The sequence below is a fragment of the Pseudorasbora parva genome, chromosome 11 (genome assembly GCF_024679245.1).
Source record: "Pseudorasbora parva isolate DD20220531a chromosome 11, ASM2467924v1, whole genome shotgun sequence".
Classification (NCBI taxonomy): Eukaryota; Metazoa; Chordata; class Actinopteri; order Cypriniformes; family Gobionidae; genus Pseudorasbora; species Pseudorasbora parva.
The window spans coordinates 31,865,169-31,887,939 of NC_090182.1; the positions used below are offsets into that span (position 1 = coordinate 31,865,169).

The following is a 22,771-nucleotide window of genomic DNA, read 5'->3' on the forward strand; positions in this document are numbered from 1 at the left end:
TACACAGATAATGTATTACTAATGGTGAACTAATCCATTTATTAATGATTACTGCATCAGCAACTAATAAAGATTCTACATGATTAATAGATTAAAAGTAATCATTACATTGTAGTTAAACGTGTCATAATGTATTAATTCCTTAATAACATTATATTAATGAATAATGTAAATTAATGTGTTAATTACCACAAGGCGTCAAAGCATTTCAACGTCCAGTTGTCTGCTTTAATGAATTATTAGCTAATGATTTATAAATGTATCATTATTTTATGACTTTATTTGTTGGGGCACATGACTATTAACTAATTAAAAATTAATTCAAATTCTAACCACAATTATATATTACTTAATCAATTAGTTAATAGTCATGTGCCCAAACAAGTAAAGTCATAGCATAATGACACTTTTATAAATCATTAGCTAATAATTCATTAAAGCAGACCACTGGAAGTTGAAACACATGCTTTTACCCGTTGTGGTAATTAACATGTTCATTTAAATAATTAGTTAATATAATATGTTACGAATACATTATGACATATTTAACTAATAACAATGTAATGATTACTTAATCTATTAATCATGTAGAATCTTCATTAGTTGCTGATGCAGTAATCATTAATAAATGGGTTAGTTCTCCATTAGTAATAAATTAACTCATGATTATCTGTGTATTAATTAAGCATGAATTAATGCATATTAGTGCACCCCTATTGTAAAGTGTGACCGAGTAATTCCTTTGTGTCTCTTAAAATTCCCCTCCCCCTCAAACAATACTGTTTGATTTTTAAAAAATGTTTTATTAAGGAGCAAGAAAACACTTTAAAAAGGTTAAAGTTCTGTCATGAAACTCTAGATGGTGCAGTCTTATAGGTCTTATCTGCTTGCAATCACTTCATTTTCTATAGGGCACAACTGATTGGTACCTGCTGTGTTGCTAGCCAATAAGCTCGCTGCTTAACCTTCAAATTTACTCAGCTTTTGCTATAGCAGTGTAGCACGCTTTCAGAAACCCTCCATCTTCCCCAGCTCCAACTGGATAGATCTGATATGGGTTACTCATGTATGCTATTTTGTATAGCAACAGCATGTCTTACTTGTTCACAGCAGCATGTTGTGTATGTATTGGTTCACAGCAGCATGTTGTGTATATATTGGCAGTAGCAAGTGCCTTACTTGCTCTGCAGCAGCAGTAAGCAATAACCGCCAAAAAGACCATAAATATCTATATTGTCATATTCATTAGCATGCAAATCACTCCGAGAGTTGTCATGGCAGAAATGTGATTTTGATTTGTACATATGGTATTCAAGATATTTTCCTCACCTTCCATTGTTTAGGTCATGGTATCAGATGAAGGGGATCCTCCATTAAGCTCCACTGCCACGGTAGTCATTACAGTCCTGGATGAGAATGATAACAGCCCTCAGTTCAGTCACAAGCTTTTCCAGATAAAACTACCTGAACAGCAGAGCACAGCTGAGCCTCAGGACATCTACAGGATGGTGGCCCGTGATGACGATGTGGGTCCCAATGGCATGATCAAGTACAACCTGGAAGACCACAATGAGGATCGTTTTGATATCCATTCTGAGACAGGGGTGGTAACAGCTAGAGGAGATTTTGTTCGGGGCAACTACAGTATTCTGACGGTATGAATACAATCTGGGGCTTTGAACTTTTAGGTTGACAGTGAATGAGTATGATTCACAATTTTGTTTTCGATTCAGAAGTGACTTTTGCTAATTTAGAGCAATTCAATTGTTAACACTTTACAGTATGTTTTTATTTATTAACATTAGTTACTTACATTAGTTAACATAAACTAACAATTAAAACTTGTATTAATCTTGGTTAATGTAATTTAAAAATTTACTAATACATTACTAAAACCAAAAGCAACAATGAACAGTTTTTACTAACCTATGTTAACAAAAATTAATAAATACTGCAACAAATGTGTTGCTCATTGAGAGTTACATTAGTTAATGCGTTGACTAACGTTAACTAATGTGACATTGTAAAGTGTTACCATTCAGTTCTATTTGATACACAATTTGATTTTACACAAATGTATCTTATTGAAGAATAAATTTAATCTTATTACAGGAGGCTTATTTCCACCACAGAATAAAACAATTTAAAAGATAATTGTGACCTTTTTCCTCAGAGTTTGGAGAGTTTAAATCTTGCAATTCTGACTTCATAACACTCAATTGCGAGTTTATATAACACAATTGTGACTTTATCAAGCAATTCTGACTTTATAACTCACAGTTGTGGCTTTATATCACACAATTATGTCAGGATTGCGAGATATAAAGTCGCAATTGCAGAAAAAGAAAAAGGGGGACAGAATTATGGGTAACACTTCACAATAAGGTTATATTAGTTAACATTAATTAATACATTAGTCAACATGAACTAACCATGAACAACACCTCTGTTCAGCATTAGTTAATCTTTTTTAACGTTAGTTCATGGTTTGTTCATGTTAGTTCACAGTGCATTAACTAATGTTAACAAGATTTTAATAATGCATTAGTAAATGTTGAAATTAACATTAACAAAGATAAATAAATGCTTTATAAGTGCAGTTCACTATTGGTTCATGTTAACTAATGTAGTTAACTAATGTTAGCTAATGAACCTTACTGTAAAGTGTTACCGAATTATGAGATAAAAAAATCAAAAAAATGTTTTATTCTATGGCTGAAACAAGCTTCTATGCACGTACGTTTTTATACTACAGCAGTTTTATTTAGCAGGTATCTTGTGAAAAGAGACATGAGGTGTAATTTACTTAAGAAGTGTATACTTTGAATTTAACAAATCATAATTCATTATTCGATTAAGGCCAAACCAAATAATTCACAATTCAAAAGTCTTATTTCACAAATGATGAATATGAATGTGCAGTATTTTTAATCGATATAACTAGTTACACATTCTACAAACATATACAAAAATATGTACCAACAAAGTATTCCAATAAATTACAATAAAAGAGCACTTTTCACCTTTTTTTTCTCCTTTACTATCAGATACAAGCAACAGACCAAGGCAACCCTCCAAGAATTTCTAAGACCCGTCTGCATGTTCAATGGGTGCCTCAGCCTGAGTCCAGCTCTGAGGTACTGGCTTTTGATGAGCCACCCTTCAACTATGTGGTGATGGAGACAGATCCTGTCTCTGACATGGTGGGAATCATCCGAACAGAGATCTCGAAGAGCCTGCTCTTTTTTGACATTATCGGTAAGCAAGGGTCTATCATTTATCCCAATAATCTTTACAATAAATGAACATAAACAAGATTCATTGTCAATACGGTAAGCCTAAATCTAACAACATTTAGTGATGTTTATGTTTAAAGCAATAATTGTTGCTTCAGAAGTCACTGGACTTTACAGTACAGTAGGCCTATACATTAATGTATTACAAAAGAAAGTCAAATGGTAATGAAGGTGTGTAATAGGCTTGTCATGGGCACATGGTTCAGTACAGCATGTAGGGGGTCGGGTGTCACTGTGATGCTGTAGCCTCCCTCTCTGTGATACGATCTGTGCCAGGAGGCAGATCTTAGCAGTGGCACATTTCTTCAGATGACAAGCCAGAGCACCAGAGGAGCTGCCATCAGTCTCTCTGTGCCTGTGCAAGCAGCACATATTCGCCTGCAGTTAAGAGCTGAACCTGACCTTCACTCTGCTCCCCACATTCTTACCTTTAGCCCTGCAGACTCACTCCCAGAGAAATGAGCTTCAGTGGAAATAAATCAGAAGCATTTGTAGTAGGGAGGAAAAATGAATCACATGGAAGAAAGTTCACCTATAAGCTACAGAACTGGTTTTATCTCAGTGTGGTTCTACTGAACATGATATAATGACAGCGAGGCCTGCATTAATTTTGAATGCGTTGTCTTACTCTTTATGAATATTTTAACCAGAAAACTGTGGTCAATTTGATGCAAAAGATTCAGGACATACATTTCAGATTCTTTATTTGTTGCTCTGAACTTGTCATCATCAATCAACTTTATTTATATAGCGCTTTTACAATCACGATTGTGTCAAAGCAGCTTCACAGTGTCAAACAGGATAATATTGCAACAAAATTAGATTTGGCTGTACAGTCGTTCTGGAGAAAATAGTGATGTTATCAGCTTATTTTAATTTATATATATATATATATATATATATATATATATATATATATATATATATATATATATATATATATATATATATATATATATATATATATATATATATATATATATATATATATATATATATATATTTATTTTTACTTTGTGCTTTGAATATTTCTAAATGAAGCGAGATAATTAAAAGCGATGTTATTGAATACATTTATACTTATATCTTGCCTGTAAACCTCACACCTATTGAATTTGCATAAAAACAATTGGAAATATAGTAACAAGTTATGGATTATTACTTTACATTTCTGAATACACTGTGTATAGTTTATTTGTTTATTGAAAATTAAACATTTGTTTATTTAAGTATTCTATAATGGTTTAATGATGAAGTTTAAATAATATTTTTTATATTTATTAAAATATTCATATTTGATTAGAATATAATAAAAAAATCTGAATCAGTGCTATGTTGGTTAAAAGTTAAACGATTACATAAAATCATCTCTAGTTTGCTCAACTCCATCCCCCACGCTTAACTTTTAATTATTGAGTTTAAAGGAATTGTTTCACTTTAGCAACATATTCAGCCCTTGAGAATCCAATTGTGTTTTGATTTTAAAAAAAGCAATAAAAGCAATGTTTTCTTTAGAAATCTTAGTCTTTAGCAAGGTCAGTATTAGAGATTGTTGGTCTTCAGCAACAAAGCATTACATCTTTAGCAAGAGGACGATCAATCCATTTAAAGACTGCTTTTTAAAGTTTGGAAATAAGCATTGTAAAGAGCCACTTGAAATTAAAGTTGTATTAAAATGAGACCATAAAGCCTTCAATAGGTTGAATTCTTAATAAACACCATCTGTTAAAGCAGGCACGAATTTGCCCCCACTGAGTAAGACGTCTGGTCTTTTTATACGTGTGCCAAATGTTTTCCCTTAAACAATGGTGCTGATCTCATGAACAATGTCACAGGAGTGCCCTCCTGATGTGGCCTTGTTTTCTGTCATTATTGTATCTTGATTGGCTTAACAACAAAGACTCATGTGGGTGTTAGAGAGCAGTTGTCTCAAGTGTTCAATCTACAGTATCCTTGTACTTGTGCTTGTAGAAAATTATATGTGGATTGCACTTCATATGAATCTTACTGTCATAACACTTTATGCTACTCACTCAGCCTTGAAAAATGCATACAGGTTCACTCAGAAGTGCCTATAGTAAATTAACAGATGTGTAAAACAAGCCAAGTCAAGTCAACTTTATGTATATAGCGCTTTTACAATGACGAATATTTCAAAGCAGCTTCAAAAAGCTTTAAAATTTGATTCGTCTGTACAGCCGCTCTGGAGAACACAGTGATGTTATCAGCTTATTTTAATCAATCATATAGTGACAATGTTGGCGGATCAGTATTATAGGTTATACAATTTATAAAAACGAATAAATACATTTTATTTGGATATTTAATTTAATAACTTACATTTAAATTTTAGTGTCCCCAACTGAGCAAGCCAAGCCAAAGGTGACAGTGGCAAGGAACCAAAACTCCATCAGGGCATGATGGAGAAAAATAAACCTTGGGAGAAACCAGGCTCAGTCGGGGCGCCAGTTCTCCTCTGGCCTATTATTAAACATGTATGACTATTATTCTGGCAACCTTACAGGTCAGAAATCATATTAGATCGGAATATTCAAAATTTCTGGGTATCACGCAAGAGTTACAATTATAATATCGATTACACAAGAATATGAATATTTGAATGATCGGAGTCATCACGCCGGAGATGGGTTTATTGAGGATGAAGTGCCGGTGAGGCAAATTCAGAGGAGTGTATATGCACCAAAATACCATAAAGGTTGATTGGGATACAAGACCTCTGACAAATAAAATACATGGGAAGGGTTTTTCATAAGACCTTTATTTTGCTACCCTAAATATGTACATTTCTTTTTTGGTTCAGAACAAACCTTTGACAACCACTGATCTAACCACTAGCTAATGTTGTGTCTTAGGTGGTGATGAAGAGCAGGACTTCTACATTGAGAAGAACTCTGGGAGCATTGTGAAAGCTAGACGTCAGGATGCAGGCAGAAAATCTCATTACAACTTAACAGTCAGAGTCACAGATGGATTTCAGGCCATAACCACTCAGGTATGAACACACATGCCAAATCCATCACACATTGAGCGCAGAGTCAATACATTCTTAGCGTGCACCTCAGCGAAAGATTTACCATTGTTATCAGCTCAGCATTTTAATATGTCTCACTTTAAGCCAATTGACAGCTGAGAGTCGAATGTTTTTTTTTTTTTTCTTCTCTTAGGCCTACATTCAAGTAGTGGATATAAATGAGCATCGGCCCATGTTCTTGAAGAGCCTTTATGAAGTAAGAGTGCCAGAGGACACATCTCCATGGAAGGAGATCCTTCACATTAGTGCCCATGATGCAGATGCCAACAGTGGACTCTTTTACACCATCCACAGCAGCCTAAACCCAGACAGCCTCAAGTACTTTCACCTGGATCAAAGGAGTGGTGTGCTTGTCATTAAAGAGGAGCTAGACTATGAGACCATCTCCTCTCATACTCTGATTGTGATGGTAAGTGACACTTGACTTGATTCAACTAGACTCTCATCTCAAAGTCTTATTAGAATACTAATAATAGCCAGAGTAATCTCTTACAATTACGGACAAGGCATAAAAAAAATACTTTGATGAGCAAGAAATGGTTAATTTTGCAGTTGAATCATCTTGATTAATTATCTTGAGTCCCTGGCATAATGAGAGGGTTAGTGCACAGAGAAGACCATTAATCCACATTCCTGAAAAATTCCTGACCTTAATAAAGTGCCTAAAAGGGTCATGAGATGTCAAAAGTTATCTCCCTAACTCTTAAATCCCACACACATTGACCCATGTAATTTGTCTTTCCAGGTACGAGATGACAAGATCCCAATCAAAAAGAACTTTGCGAAGGTTGTTGTGCATGTAGAAGACTGTAATGACCACATCCCATCTTTTCTGAATACTCATTATGAGGGCACCATAAATAATCTGGCACTTACTGGCACGGAAGTGCTAAGAGTCAAAGCCCTGGATAAGGATACAGGGAGCAATGCAGAGATTGTTTATTCCTTTCACACTGGTAAGACATTTGCCTGGAGCACTCTATTACCTTTGCTTTTTAGAATTCATGAAAAGCTCAGATATAAATTAATGAAGACTTGCCTTAATACTGAATTTATAAATTATCTTGGGGGGCAATTAAAAAAATTATAATCATATTTAATCTGTTTTTGACATTTAACAAAATTCTCTTAAAGTAAACAATCTCCTTTTTTTGTCCAGGTGGGAATGTGGATGGTGCCTTTGAAATCGACAAGGAAACAGGAAGCATTCGTGTATTTGATGCATTAGACAGACTTCCGCGGGAGCAGTATCACCTCACAGCAAAAGCCACAGATCAGGGCTTTCCCCACCGCAGTGCCCTCTGCCCCGTTACCATCACCATAAAGCTGTCTGAATTCACACCACCCAGGTTCTCCTCCGAAGAATACATCACTGAGATAAGTGAGGCCATGCCTCCTGGCTTCCCTGTGCTATCTGTCTTTGCCAGCTGCCCGTCCTCAGTGCTGTACAGGATCAATCAAGGCGACCCCAATGGGACATTCCACATCAACATCAACTCTGGACTGCTATCTGTCCATAATGCACTCGATTTTGAGAAGCACCCCTCCTACCGTCTGCAAATAAGAGCTACAAATTCAGCGGGAGTGTCATCTGATGCTGTAATTTACATTTATGTGATAGATGAAAATGACAACGCCCCTGTTTTCCATCAGGACACGTATTATGGGCAGATTAGTGAGTCAGCGCCCATAAACAGCATGGTGACTGGTGAGAACAACACACCATTAGTGATCAAGGCATCAGATGCGGACAAAGACGCGAATGCTCTTCTGGTCTTCCAAATCCTTGAGCCTGCAGCACAGAAAGTGTTTAAAATAGATCCAAGTATGGGTACCATCTTCTTAAAGAGTACAGTTGACTTTGAGGCAACACCTGAATTTTCCTTTAGCGTTCAGGTATGGGATTCCGGTGACCCATCGCTAAGCTCTTCCAAGCCATGCAGTGTAAATATTCGTGTCCTGGACTTTAATGATTGTCCTCCTCAATTTGCATTACCTGTATATGAATCTACCCTCATTTTACCAGTTTTTGAAGACATGAAAGTGATCCAAGTGATAGCTCATGATGCAGATTCAGCAGTTACCTACACGATTTCAGAGAATAGCAATAAAAATGCATTTAAAATAGATCAGTCCACTGGACTTATCTCAGTGAATGATTCATCTGAACTACGGTCCCATAATGAGTTAAAGATCACTGCTTCCGATGGGCTATATAAAGACACAACCCTAGTGAAATTAAATATCACCAATGCAACAAAGACTAGTCTGAAGTTTGAGGACAGGATGCATGTAGCCAGTGTACCGGAGAACACTGCATCTGTAAAAATTTTAGCCATCCTGAGAGCGACAGGAAGCTACCTGAACGAGCCCTTGCAGTACACCATTTTGAGCCCACATGAGAAATTTGCAGTGGTTCCATCTTCTGGAGTCCTGCAGACCACCGGAGTTCCATTTGACAGGGAGGAACGGGATGAGTATGATGTTTCTGTGGAGGTCCGAGACATGAGGCATCCACCACGTGTGGATGTCACTCGTGTTAAGGTCTATATAGATGATGTCAATGACAACGCACCAAAAATATCTAATATGCCTAATTCGTTGATTATATCAGAGGAAACTGAACCAGGGGATGTTCTCTTCCAAGTGCTAGCAACTGACGATGACTTTGGTGAGAATGGATCTATAATATTTTTACTGGAGGATGATTTTAATCTCTTCAGAATTGACTCTTTTCTTGGGGATGTGTCATTACAAAGACCTTTAGACTTTGAGTCTATGAATAAATATGTGCTCACTGTACTGGTATCAGATGCTGGTCAGCCGAGTCTGTCAGCTGCCGGGACGCTCTACGTCCAAGTGCAAAATCGTTCTCATCCAATATTTCAAAGCCTGTACTACCCTTTGAAATTACCTGAGAATATTACTCCTTTTACAACAATCCTTCATGTGCAAGCAAGAAACCCAGAAGGATACCGCCTTATCTACAATCTAGAGGAAGACAATGCCTCCAGGTTTTTCAACATTGATTTCAAAACAGGGGTCTTAAGTGTCACTGATTTCCTAGACTTTGAGACTCAAACAAAGCATATTTTGACTGTTCGGGCGACAGATTCGGTGACTGGTACCTTTAGCGAAGCCAAAGTAGAGATTGATGTGGAAGATATAAACGACAATGCCCCTGTCTTTCAGAATCTGTCTTATATTACAGATGTGTCTGAAGGCCTTCTAATAGGCACATCTGTTTTACAGGTCTCAGCTGTTGACAGAGATTCAGACAGAAATTCAGATGTAACTTACCAATTGATTGACAAAAGTGATTTTTTTGAAATTGACCCACTAAGTGGGATTTTGGTGACATTGCAAGTATTGGACTATGAAACCACGCAGCAGTTCACTCTGAAAGTTAAAGCTATAGATAAAGGTGCACCACCACTCAGCGGTGAGGCTCGCATCATTGTGAATGTCATAGATGTCAATGACAACCCTCCAGATTTTATTGAGCCATCTTATCGGGCCTCTCTTGATGAAATGGCCACTTGTGGGCACATCGTTATCAAAGTTCAGGCTTCAGACCCTGATAGTAAGGATGACCTCCAATATAAGATCCTGTCTGGTAATGAGGAAAGATATTTCTCTATTAATGAATCATCTGGACTTATCTCATTTTCTAATGTGTGCAAGAGAAACGTGGATCCATTTTATAACCTCACAGTTGCAGTTTCCGATGGTGTGTTTCAGAAGACTGCCCCTGTTAACATCGACATGACAAATGGAAACAAGCACAGCCCCTATTTTAGCCAGAACATTTACGAGGCAGATCTGGCAGAGAACGCAGAAGTGGGAACTCGTGTGATCCGACTGGCTGCTATTGACCCGGACGATGGACCATACGGCAGTGTAGACTACACCATAATTAACAAGCTTGCTGATGAGAAGTTTTCCATCGATGACGATGGACAAATTGTGACTTCTCAGTCATTGGACAGAGAAAATCCAACTCAAAGAGTGATCGCGATTAAGGTCATGGCTAAGGATGGTGGAGGAAGAGTGGGGTTTTGCACTGTAAAGATCATTCTAACAGATGAGAATGATAACGTCCCTCAATTTAAAGCCTCAGAGTATCAGGTTTCAATTCAGTCCACAGTTAACAAAGGCTCACCAGTGATACAGATAATGGCTTATGACGCAGATGAAGGTAAAAATGCTGATGTCACTTACACAGTAGAAGAAGCAGAAGAGGTTACTGAAGATATTATTGAGGTCAATCCTTTTACTGGTGTTGTCAGCGTCAAAGAGAGTCTGGTTGGTTTGGAGAATAAGATTTTCACCTTCAAAGTTAAGGCTCGAGATGGTGGCATTCCTTTTTACAACTCCTCTGTTCCAGTACAGGTCAAGGTACTCCCACCGGAGGTCATTCTGCCCCGGTTTACTGAGCCATTGTACACTTTCTCAGCATCTGAAGACCTACCTATTGGATATGAGATAGGCACAGTCAAGGCAGATTCTGACATGCCATTGATATACAGCTTGGTGAATGGCAACACTATAGACAGCAACAAAGAACATGCTTTTGCTGTCGACAAAGATAGTGGTACAGTTGTAATGCAGAACAACATTGACCATGAAAAAACCAAGATATACAAGATCGATGTTATCGCTCAAGGAAATCACAATGGCACTGATGTAGCTTCTCTTGTGTCTGTTCGCATAGAAGTTCAAGATGTTAATGACAATCAGCCTATGTTTGAGGCTGACCCCTATAAGGCCTTCCTGGCTGAGAATTTGCCCCCCGGCACCACAGTCATTCAAGTGACAGCTAATGATGCAGACACAAATGTCAATGGAGAAGTCTCATATACAATTGAGCCAGAGTCAAATGATGTTGGCGACATGTTTACAATTGATTCACAAACTGGCTGGATTACTGCCTTAAAGGAGGCTGATTCTGAGACCAAACAGCTTCATAGATTCTATGTGGTGGCCACTGACCATGGTGACACTGTCAAACTGACCTCTTCAGTTCTAGTTGAGGTTACTATCACAGATGAAAATGATAACCCACCTCAGTTTACAGAGGAAATGTACCAAGGGTCCATCCTAGAGAACAGCAGGCCTGGAGAAACCATTGTCACTCTGACAACCGCTGATAAAGATGTGTCTGCAGATAATAGACAGATTGTATGTTATATAACAGGTACGCAAAGCCACTTGTTTAGTTAAATTATTATTGTCTATTTATATAATTTTAATATAACACTATTAATATAATGAAACTGAGTTCTGACATTTCTACTGTGCAGTCTGGCTTTACAGTTCAAATTTGACTTCTTGCTTTGGCTGTTGTATTTTGCATAGGCAAAATTATGTATTTTTGTTTTACACACATACTGTTGCTGTCTTCATCTTTGAAGATGGAGACCCATTAGGCCAGTTCTCAGTCACAGCAGCAGGGGAGGAGTGGAATGTGATTTCCAAAGGTCCGCTTGACAGAGAAGACAAAGACAAGTACACCCTTAAGATAACAGCCACAGATGGAAGGTTTCAAACCTCTACCAATGTTGAGGTCCATGTTCTTGACCTCAATGACAACAGTCCTTTGTGTGAACAAGTAAGTCAGGCATTTTCCAGAAGATATCAGTATGTTTTTGCATGTTTTATATGTGTTTCTTCAAATAGTGGCAGTTTTGTCCCCATATATATATATATATCACAGATATATAAAATAGATAGATTCCAATACTGCTTTAATGTGATAATCAATCAATCACCAATCACAAAAAAATAATAAATGTATTCAGTTAAAATCCCCTGGGACATAAAAGGGCCTGTAGAAAAGTCTACATACTAGAACCTGAAGAATTGAAGAAATTCTGAAATGTGATGTTGGTTGATGGCAACGTAATTTTTTTCCCTTTTCCCAGTTACTATATACAGAGGCTGTCGTGGAGAATTCTCCACCAGGCTTGTTCATCCTGAAGATCTCTGCTTCTGATCCAGACATTGGAACAAATGGCCAGGTGTCATTCACTCTTCATGGACCTAATGCAGACAAGTTCAATTTTGACTCCAAAACTGGTAATTTTAATCTCTCGAACCTCATACAGGTAGAGGTAGCATTTACAGTTTGAAGCAGTTTGAGACTGAAGAAAAGTTTGCAACGACTTTTGCTTACTGTATGAGGAAATCAAATCAACAAAGAAGATAAGAGGCAACTTTCTCAGGACATTTTGGATTTCTGGAATTCCTTGTTAACAATGAGAGTGTTTGATTTATGATATGTTTATGTGACCTAATCTCTTCCAGGGCATTCTATCTAAATGTAACATCTTTTAAGATTGCTATATTAAGTTAACAAGATACAAGATGCATGAAATGCTTCAGGCAACACTAGAAACATAGGACTGTGTCAAGCTCTGTAGTGTTAAGTTCTTGAAACAGCAACTTTCTTTGTTTTTGCAGCCATGGTAAAGAAATTAAACCACTATCTTCAAGTAAATAATCTGTTGCACATATTTATCACATAAATAACTAGTTAAGACTTGTCTTAGATACCATACATGTTCCAACACCGTGTTTAACCGATCCCTGTTATTGTCTTTAAAAAAAAAAAAACCTGGTTTCAAGCATATGCTTTTTTTTAGGAGAGCTATACACCTTTGCTGTCTTGGACCGGGAGCGGGAATCAGAGTATGATCTTGTTGTCAAAGCGACTGATGGCGGTGGCCGTTCTTGTCAGGCAGACATCACACTCATGGTGCAAGACTTGAATGACAACCCGCCACAATTCTCCACGAGCCATTATGAAATCACTGTGTTTGACAACACCACGATTAGAACGCCTATTGCTGTCATCTATGCCAAAGATCCAGACACAGGTATGGCACTGTTTCTGTTGTCACGAATGGCTGCTTTAAAGAAAAACCCACAGACTATTTTCGGCTTATCCACTCAGAAAGCATTAAAAGTCTCTGCCTTTTCCTTTGACCCATCAAATGCAGGTTGAAAACCTAAAGGTATGCAGTGTTTGATGTAGGATTGAAGGCTGTGACAGAGAAACATGAATAGGGAGGGAAAGACCACACCTGGAGATGTGTGTGAACTTGTAGAGTACCGTCACAAGGATTCATGTGGATTTGAACTACTTTGCTCTTATATAATGCGTCTTCAACAAGTGATTTAATGACGTTATCCTTTCTAAGCACAAGTAATGCAGACATGTGCAAAGTCAAAGAAAGGAATGTTTTTATCTCGCAATGTGAACATAAATCAACAGTAGCCAAAAGGGGTTGTGTGCAACAAACTTCTGTATTCTGTAAAACAGGTTACATCGCTTCCGGTTCAGGTCTTTTGCATGTGCTTTGTTAAACATAGAGCCGTTTTACTCAAGATACCTTTAAAGGAGTGAACAAAGCTGAGAAAAAACATAATCTCCATTGCATAAGCAGATTGATATCTAAAAGTTTTTATTTTTATTTTACTAACACTTTCACATTTAAATTTAATAAAATACCAACAGTACAAAGAATTACCTAGGTTGGCTGATTACCTTAAAAGTCCATTGATATAGCTTTCAATTCATATTGCTGCTAACACTTTCTCCGACAACCAGATGCAATATGACTTGTTTCCTTGTTTGTTTGTGTGATGTTCGGCTTAATGCCTGTAGTTTGTTTGTTAATAGTGTATTTAAATAGATATAATATTGCTTTTAAGACCCCAGATTCTTGTTTTCAGTCATCTGTTGCTCTGCTATTGTGATATCCTGTACTATAATACTGAGAATATCATGTTATATAACTCTTACAGGTATAAACTCAGAGGTGAGGTATTCTCTTCAAGGCGCCGACAGTGGTTTCTTCTCCCTAGATGAAATCTCAGGCATTTTAAGACTGGAGAGATCTCTAGCTGATGAGACCAAGTCCACCTATGAGATGAAAGTAAAAGCAACTGACCGGGGCCTCCCTCGCCACCTTTTCTCCTTTGCCACAATTGCAGTACATGTGGTCATCCTGAGTGATTACCAGCCATTGTTCCTCAGCTCGGAGTACTCTCTACAAATCCCAGAATCGTTACAGATTGGGTCGGAGGTGATCAGTGTGTCTGCCCTCACCAAAGATGGCACCGATAACGAGCCTGTGCGATATACTATCCTCTCTGGCAATGACGACGGGCGATTCCAGATAAACACTATGACAGGTGAGGGCTTTTTCAATTAGTTTTCTCTATTGGTAAATGTTTAATTTGTTTTGTAATTATGAATCATGAAATGAATGGCAAGACTTCAAACATATCAGCATTTTTACACTTAGAAACACTTTAATTTTAGAGGTAGTTTTGGGTTTGTTAGTTTTTTTTCGTAATCTTTTATCTTGATGTAATCAAAGTGGAACCAACCGAAAAAATGACAAGAAGCACTTAGTTAGTCCTATCCCTGACACTTTTATTTTTCATTAACCCTTTTACTAAAAATTCTGATCTGAATTTTTTATGAAAATTACAAGTTTGAGTCAGAATATGTTTGTTATCTATGTACATTCATAGAAAGTAGACATATCAGTAAAATGCCATTGTAAATGCCTCAATTGATCCTCTGTGGCTTTATTGCTGTTGTGTAAAGCTGGAATCTTCTTCAGCATGAGTACATGTTGAATTGAAGAACCTGTGCTGACATGTTTTGAATCCACAAAGGCACTTGTTAGCTTGTTTATTCCCATCTGTTCAGTCCTCTTAGTCTCCCTCTCTTTCTTGCTCTTGTCCTCTTATCGCAAATCCTCAGAGCCTTCACGCTGCAGGACTTTCATGAAGGATTGAGCCTAACTCTTTATTAGTTGTCTTGTCAAACAATACAAAACTGTGAGTTCTGCCTGCTAGCAAGCATTCAGCAGAAATCAATTGGCTGTTTAAAGGTAATTTCTTTCCAAAAAGCTGTAAATCCTCTATGTGTAGATTTGTGTATGTGTAGTTTCTCACACATTCACAGCAATGAATAGTCAAGCTCAGATCTGCTGGGTATTATATTTTGGACTTTTGCCTAGAGTTTAGTGATTCATTTTAAAGCTGCAGTCCGTAGTTTTTACTCATTGTTGCCATCTCTGTTCGTAATCTGCAATTGCAGTTATTTGCGGAATTATCAACTTTACCTAAATTGTGCCTTGAATTTAGCCTGACAAGCCAAACCCACATCAAGATGTTTGGTCTGGAAATGCACCATTGACAGGGCTCAATCCGAGGGGCGGGATAAACGGTTGTCTTTCAAACTCCCTTTTGCAAGCAATAGGATATCGCTACAACCAACCAAAGCAACGTGAAGCGGAGCTCGTTTGTTTGATTAAACATTCGCTGTATCCGGTCGGCAAAACTCCGAACACATCTTCCCTTCTTAAGAATGACTTCAGTGCCGTTCTTTGTTCTTTTCTCAGAGAAAAGCTTAACTCCAATTCTTCCAGAGTCGCGGTCAAAGCCGAATTGAAAGACTGCCGTTCGACAGCCTCTGTGTTTACTAGAAGCACGCAAGCGCAAGTCTGCTGTCACCATGTTAAGCCCCGCCCACCGACTCTATACACGATGTGATTGGCCTGACCAGAGTTTGGTTTTTACAGCTCAGAATTGTATTGAGAGTTGCTAGACGACACTCGCGGCAGATTAGATTTGCAGCCGCTAGGGTGTTTCTAGATTTCTAGGCTACCTTGAAATGGCACAGCGTGGATGAATCCAATGTTTTGAGGAGAATGTGTGGCTGTCAGTCACTGTTCTGGTGTGGATACTGTCATTCGGAATCACAGATTCTCCTTTTTGAAATTAAGGCAAGCCCTATATTAATCTGAGCTAGTGTTAATATCCACTTTTGTTCTGACCACGGGAAAAAAAGCACTGCAATAAATCTTGATGATTCAATTCAACTATCACTTATCATATCACATCAAACTGTGCAAATTATAATTTATTTTCAAATTGTTGACTACATTTAATGTGTATTAGGGATACCTGTAGTTCAGTTTGTATTTCTGTGCAGTCTAACTTCTAATTGTCATATACCAACAAATTAAAGTGGAGTAGAGGTGAATTGCTTCCTCTCATAGCCAGCACAAAATAATTGATATGTACCATAATGCACATAGCAAAACGAGAAAGGCACAACAAAGAACACTCTGTAGCTGTATGAATTAAGCGAACAAGTGTGCTACTGTTACATAATTTAACCATTGAAATGTCTTTGGCCTACCTTTCCAGCTCAAAAAAAGCCATCCCTGTGTCCATTTTGAACCCCTTCAAAACATGGAGTTCCGTGTTTCACGCCACCTTTCAAAAGACCTTTTTATCCTTGTTTTCTCACGTCACCGGACTAATCTTCATGGTACTTTAAACCGCGGTGGAAATGCAGACAGCAGCAGGCGCATGTTCAAGCTCAAACCAGTGCACACCGTTTTGCTACCGTTTCCCGTTGAACGACATGTTTTTCTGGAAACGGTGTGCAACAGGTTTGAGATACGTTTTTCCTTGTTTGATAAGTGTGTCAAAAATGTCAGCCCAATCAGCAACATGTTTATAAACAATGCTGTATTAAAGTGACAGCTCACACTATGGGTCCATAATAATATTATGTTTATATATTTTGTTATTGTATTAACAAATGACACTTTCATAAACTTTTTTGTTCTCCTCTGATTATTTAGTATTAAATATTAAATATCCTAGCACAACAGTGATCAGCAATAACGATAAGCCTAATACTCATAATACAAATAACAATATCATTATAGATCATATAACAGTCTCGGAGGTGAGAAGTGGATTATCCTTTACTTGTAATGCGAGGCAAATGTTGGATCACAATAATTAGGGACCACAGTTTCCATAAATCCCCTCACTCGATTGGGATGTTCTCTTTTATTCTGGGGTGCAAGGGTAGTGACTGTAACATCGAGGGTGTTTTGCAGTATTAAACACATATTTATACAGATTTCATCAGGCGCTGAGAATTCTTCAAAAAGAACACAAAGAATGGCCTTCTCAGCTGCCATAGTGGCAACGCATTTTCATCAGAACCGGTTGTTTAATGATCCTCCATTTCTGTTTAAAAGAAAAAAAAAGGTTTTGCAACGTTTTGGAACAAATTGTTCCAGGTAATTTAGGTGGAAACAGGGCTAAATAGATGGTTTTAAAGTTCAAAATCAGTTCTTTAGTGTTGTATCAGCAATATTTCCTTTCAGGCTCAATGAACTATTTTGGTGAAATTTGCATGATTTGACCATATAGTTTATGTTTTCAATCCAGATATACCACTGCAATTTAGAAAAAAAAAATCCTCTTCTTTGAAGAGGACCTGGTGCTTTATAGTTGTTACATTTCCTGTCTTACCAAAACATGGTAGCTTATCACATTTTAACTCTAAAAATCAAATACAAAAAATATTAACAAAAATAGTAACATTGATCACCATATTAGACAGTTACATTTTATTTTAATTAGAATTTAATAAACAACATAAAGCTAATGTAATGGGGGTATATACATATTAAAATGACTGAATAAGAATCTTACTGCTTATGGGTGATGGGTGAACTTGCATGTTTGCACATGCTCATTACATGAGGTCTTCATTTTTCACGAGTGACTTTTTTTGCAGGTTACTGTAGGCAAATTAACTGCAGAATTTGCCCCCACCCATATGCCCTTAGTCAAAGTAGATGATCAAGGTAGCGCATTTTAAAAACAGTGAGGTACAGTCTGTTCAATAGGTTGCACATTTGTGTATCTGGGTGTTGATCATCAGTCAATTAAGACATTCTTTCTCACACCAATTATAAAAATAGATGAATGTACTCTACATGTCATTGAGAGCTGAAGGGAAGTAGTCCTTTATTGTCAATTAAACACTCATGAGTAAAATCATTATCAGAGGACAAGAAACCCTGTTTTTTGCCATTATAAATATTAAGCGCATGGGTTTGTCATTTCAGGATCTCATGAATCATAAACCCTCATGAAATAATATATATTTTTCCAGTTCTTCCAGTAGATGTCACAGTTTTACATCTTATTACCCACTGTTCAGTGTCACATTGCCTCTCTCACAACAAGATCAGTGGAGTGTGATCTCTGCACTAACAGAATGTTCAAAAGCTGATTTCTGCCTTTTGAACTGAATGAAAAATAAAGACCGGACGCAAACTGATGTTTACGTTTACAGTCCACATGGACTGTTATTTTTTATGAATGCTGACATTTGTTACCATAACAGCCTGCATCACTCTCCATTCTACAATTAAATGATCTATAGATACACATTTTGTCCCAGTGAACCATCCATGGCAAAATGCAGAGAACACTGATGCATCTTCACTACACTTGACATTGACAAGTGCTTCTTTTGATTTCGCGAGGATTGCTATTGCTCTCCACTCTTGAATGGAACACGAGCTCTATGTTCAAACACATCTATATTGACAGAACATGTGCCAAGGACAAACACTGCACATTGTTTATAATACACTGGTGGATCTCTAAGATAGCCATTAAGTGACACAACATAGCCCTTGATCTTTTAAATCAATGAAAAAAGACATTACAGAGAGCAATTTTGCATTTGTTGAAAACTCATTTCTTGAGCTTTAAGTAAAAATGCCAATGCTTTTGTTGTTACGTTCTATCTGGTTTTACTCTAAAAATGTGAGAAGACAGATCAGCAAGAGGTTCATTAAGCTTCCTCTGCTGCTGGGGAATAATACATATAATAGCAGTGTCTACCCATAATGCACAGAGTAAATCCCAACAGCTTTTTAAATACTTTAGATGAATCAGCCTCTTGTAGGAATTAAGCACTTTGCAAAAACAGGACTGCAGCATTGCATAAAAGATATTATGCATTCAGTTCAACTCCACTGGGAAGTACATTAGAGATTTTAATCAAGATTGAATGCAAGTTTTCTATTTGGTCAGTCTATGCAGTGATAAAAGAAAATCAGATGCTATTATATATAGAAATGCTTTAACTCTCATCCAAAAGTTTCTGTCAGCACTATTATATACTGAACATACAGCATGTTAGGCACATGGTACAGCAGAATTAGTTTGGATTGACACTGAACAATAAATCTTTAATTTCATATAGTTCGGTTTACATGAGAATTGTAAATGAGCTGGTCAGTTGTGGTTCTATCACTGGGGAATTGCATCCAAACACATCAAAATAATTTTGTATTTTGCCAATATTGTTCACACAAGCAGTATTTGGGAATTTTACAGCCAAACCTGTCAAAGTATATGGTGGTAGATCTTTTTTATTTTATTTATTTTTAGAAACATTCATTTTCTCTGATATTTTTGGCACTTTTAACCTGGTCAGTATATCTGGTAAAACTGATAAAGAGATAGATTTATGCTGGATGAGAAAAACTAAAAATGCCAGACATGACTGGATGTGATTTTGTTGCTTTGTGCCACAGGTTTGCTGTCTCTGAACGCTGCGCTGGATTTTGAGCTCTGCCGCGAGTATTACCTGTCAGTGGAGGGGGCAAGGGGCAAACCACTGCTCAGTGACATTGCCACGGTTATCATCAATATCACAGACGTCAACGACAACCCACCTGTCTTTAACCGCAGTAGCTACAGTGCTGTGATTGCCGAGGACATTTCACCTGGGGACATGGTTCTGGAGGTATCACATGTTTCCTTAACTGTCACTGAACATCTAGTGTTGAAACTTTTCCAAATAAGGCTAAAGCTGACTGTGTTATTGCTGCAGATGCACTGCCAATGATCAAGTTCTTGGTTTCAAGAAAAAATATATTTGCTTTATGCATAAGATAGTGGCTGGTTTCACAGACAAGGCTTAAAAGGGGGATGAATTGAGAAATCAACTTTCCCTTGAGCCTTTGATATATAAAAGTTAATCATGATATAAGAATATCCTGTAAGTTTCGGAGCTGAAAACTTTCTTGTTCCTTGTCAAAGAAAAGCTTTTATTGACACCAGGCCCAGAAAACAAGAGCTCTCAAATATATATTAATCAATGATGTATAGAACGGAGAAACCGTAACTGGTGATAGCCAGACAACGTTGTTCACTCTCCTGGCGTGATATTTGAATGTGTGCAAGTATGTGTGTGTGTGTGCAGTTCGCGCTTATATCCTCCAATCAGGCGGGCCAAGTAATAAAAAATAATAATATTCCAATCAATCATGGGTGGATGAGAGATAAATCATTGTGTTTGTTTGATAGACGTTTTGCGAGCCCTGTGAGAGAATCATTCCGGTTGCCCCTTTCAAAAAAATCGATCCCTCATGTAAAACTGGCAGGGGAGCAGAAGCTCATTAAATATGCAAATCTTATTCAATCCTAGCCGTGGGCGTTTACTTCCAAATTTACAGTGCAGAGAGCCTCAAAACCAGTGTAGGAAATAGCCTTTAATTTATTTATTATGATGTTTTTGAATATAAAAAACACACAAACGTCATTAGTTGACCTCAGACAACAGAATATAAAAATGTAAAAGCCAGTTCATGTCACATTTAAGCTAGTCCCAGACTAAAATGCATGTTTGAGCGGTTTTAACTGAATGAAACTTGATCAGACATATCCTAAAATATATCAGTGCCATTGTTTTGTTTTAAGATTCAGTAATTTTTTTATTTTTTATTTTGATTTTCAGTTGTTACACATTTCATTTATAAAAACTACTTAAATATCCTAATTGAACTAAGGCCTAAGCCTGGCTTAATTTAAGCCCTGTCTGTGAAACCAGGCAAGAGTATTCCACATTAGGACATCCTTTTTTTCTTATTTAACACATAAACCCCACTAAATCAAGAAAACAAATTTTTCCAACGTGCTAAGAAAAATAATAGATAGACAAATAATGTATGTCCTAAGTCTTTCCTTATCCTTCCATATCCTTCAGAAATGAGGATAGAAAAAAATATGTATGAACATATGATGAAATAAATAGATCTAGTGTTATTTGAGAATTATTTATATAATTCTCAAATAACACTAGATTTATTTTTTTAATCATATGTGCATACATATGTTTGTATTTTTTAGTTTTAATCATTTTAGTAAATCATCTTAGTACTGTTTTTACATTTAATTAGATTTAATTTCATTTATTTCATTTCATTTTTATTTAAGCACTAAACATATCTTGTTTTAGGGATGGATTTTTAATGGAAAACGAGAGAAAAATGCTCAGTATGAAAACTATTATTATTATTATGTTGTGTTTTTGAACTGTTGTCATATTGCCTTTGACTTCACATGTATAATGTGTCTCGGACTTTCTCTCTATGCTCTCTGTGAAGCAAAGTAAAGACAGCTGTTGTCAATCTGGTGACGGGATTGAGACAAGTTATTGTGGCAGCTGTTGAGCGAATGATTTACTGCATCTGTCAGTTAAGCGATCAGAAAAACATTCTGAATGCAGCAATCAGCTAATGGTGATTGTTTATTAGCACTCACAGGCTTTTCAGATATTCATTGGGACATTAGGCGTGTCTGATGCAGACCGTTGGTTTAAAAGAATCGGCAGTAATCCAGAGCTTTAAAGCTTTGCTTAATATCACTCAGGTGTGCTCATCTTCCTTTCCTTCACTATGCATCTGTCTCAGGTAAGTGCCGTTGACCTTGATGGGCCTCCAAATAATTTCATCATGTACTCCATTGTGAATGGTGATCCAAAGCAGCAGTTCAGCATCGACCCTCGCACCGGCCACATTACAGTGCGCTCCACCCTGGATAGGGAAGAGGTGAGTTTCGGTTTCATTCTTTAATCGCCACCCAAAACACGTACTCTCTTGTTTTATCAGGGATTTAGTTATATCCTCTGATCACAGATGAACTACTGTGCATATTTGACTGCTGTTATTGAACGTTCCTGCCATGATGTTCATATCTTCATAATCCCATGACACGACCCCTCGCTTTTCAGATAACTCACTACTCATTAACTGTGCAAGCTGCCGATGAAGGCGATCCCCCTTTATCCTCTGCCGTCCAGGTGACAGTGACCATATCTGACGTCAACGACAACCCACCGATGTTCTCGCAGATCAATCACAGCCTTGTTCTTCAGGTAAACACACTTTTTGCCTCCCTGCCCAGCTATTTAATCAGTTAACTTTCTTCAGACAGGCAAATGCTCTTCAGAGATAACTAAGAAAATATTTAATGAATGCAATAGTTATTTTGCGATAGAAATTAAATAGTGTTGAAAATTGATTTTTAATTCTTACCTCTCCATCAGACACTTCAACCAACCACTGAATCACACAATGGGCCCTATTTTAAAAATCTAAGCATGGTGCAGGTGGACTTAGTGCATGTCCGAATCCACTTTTGCTAGTTTAACGACAGAAAAAAACGGTTGACGCGCCAGGCGCATGGTCCAAAAGATTTGTACCTTAATCAATTATGTGTGTAACAT

General features: G+C 37.2%; 1 protein-coding gene across 1 annotated transcript in view; it reads left to right on the top strand.

Annotated features, from left to right (window-relative positions):
• The window catches only part of fat2 (FAT atypical cadherin 2), a 69,336-nt gene that overhangs the window by 12,819 nt on the left and 33,746 nt on the right, over positions 1-22,771 (top strand). The window contains exons 5-17 of the mRNA XM_067457807.1: positions 1,344-1,655; positions 3,048-3,258; positions 6,170-6,309; positions 6,482-6,757; positions 7,094-7,304; positions 7,508-11,545; positions 11,763-11,959; positions 12,273-12,426; positions 12,993-13,226; positions 14,158-14,547; positions 19,797-20,008; positions 21,957-22,094; positions 22,277-22,420. Coding sequence (XP_067313908.1) covers positions 1,344-1,655; positions 3,048-3,258; positions 6,170-6,309; positions 6,482-6,757; positions 7,094-7,304; positions 7,508-11,545; positions 11,763-11,959; positions 12,273-12,426; positions 12,993-13,226; positions 14,158-14,547; positions 19,797-20,008; positions 21,957-22,094; positions 22,277-22,420 — 6,657 coding nt within the window. The remainder of the gene's footprint in view (positions 1-1,343; positions 1,656-3,047; positions 3,259-6,169; positions 6,310-6,481; positions 6,758-7,093; positions 7,305-7,507; positions 11,546-11,762; positions 11,960-12,272; positions 12,427-12,992; positions 13,227-14,157; positions 14,548-19,796; positions 20,009-21,956; positions 22,095-22,276; positions 22,421-22,771) is intronic.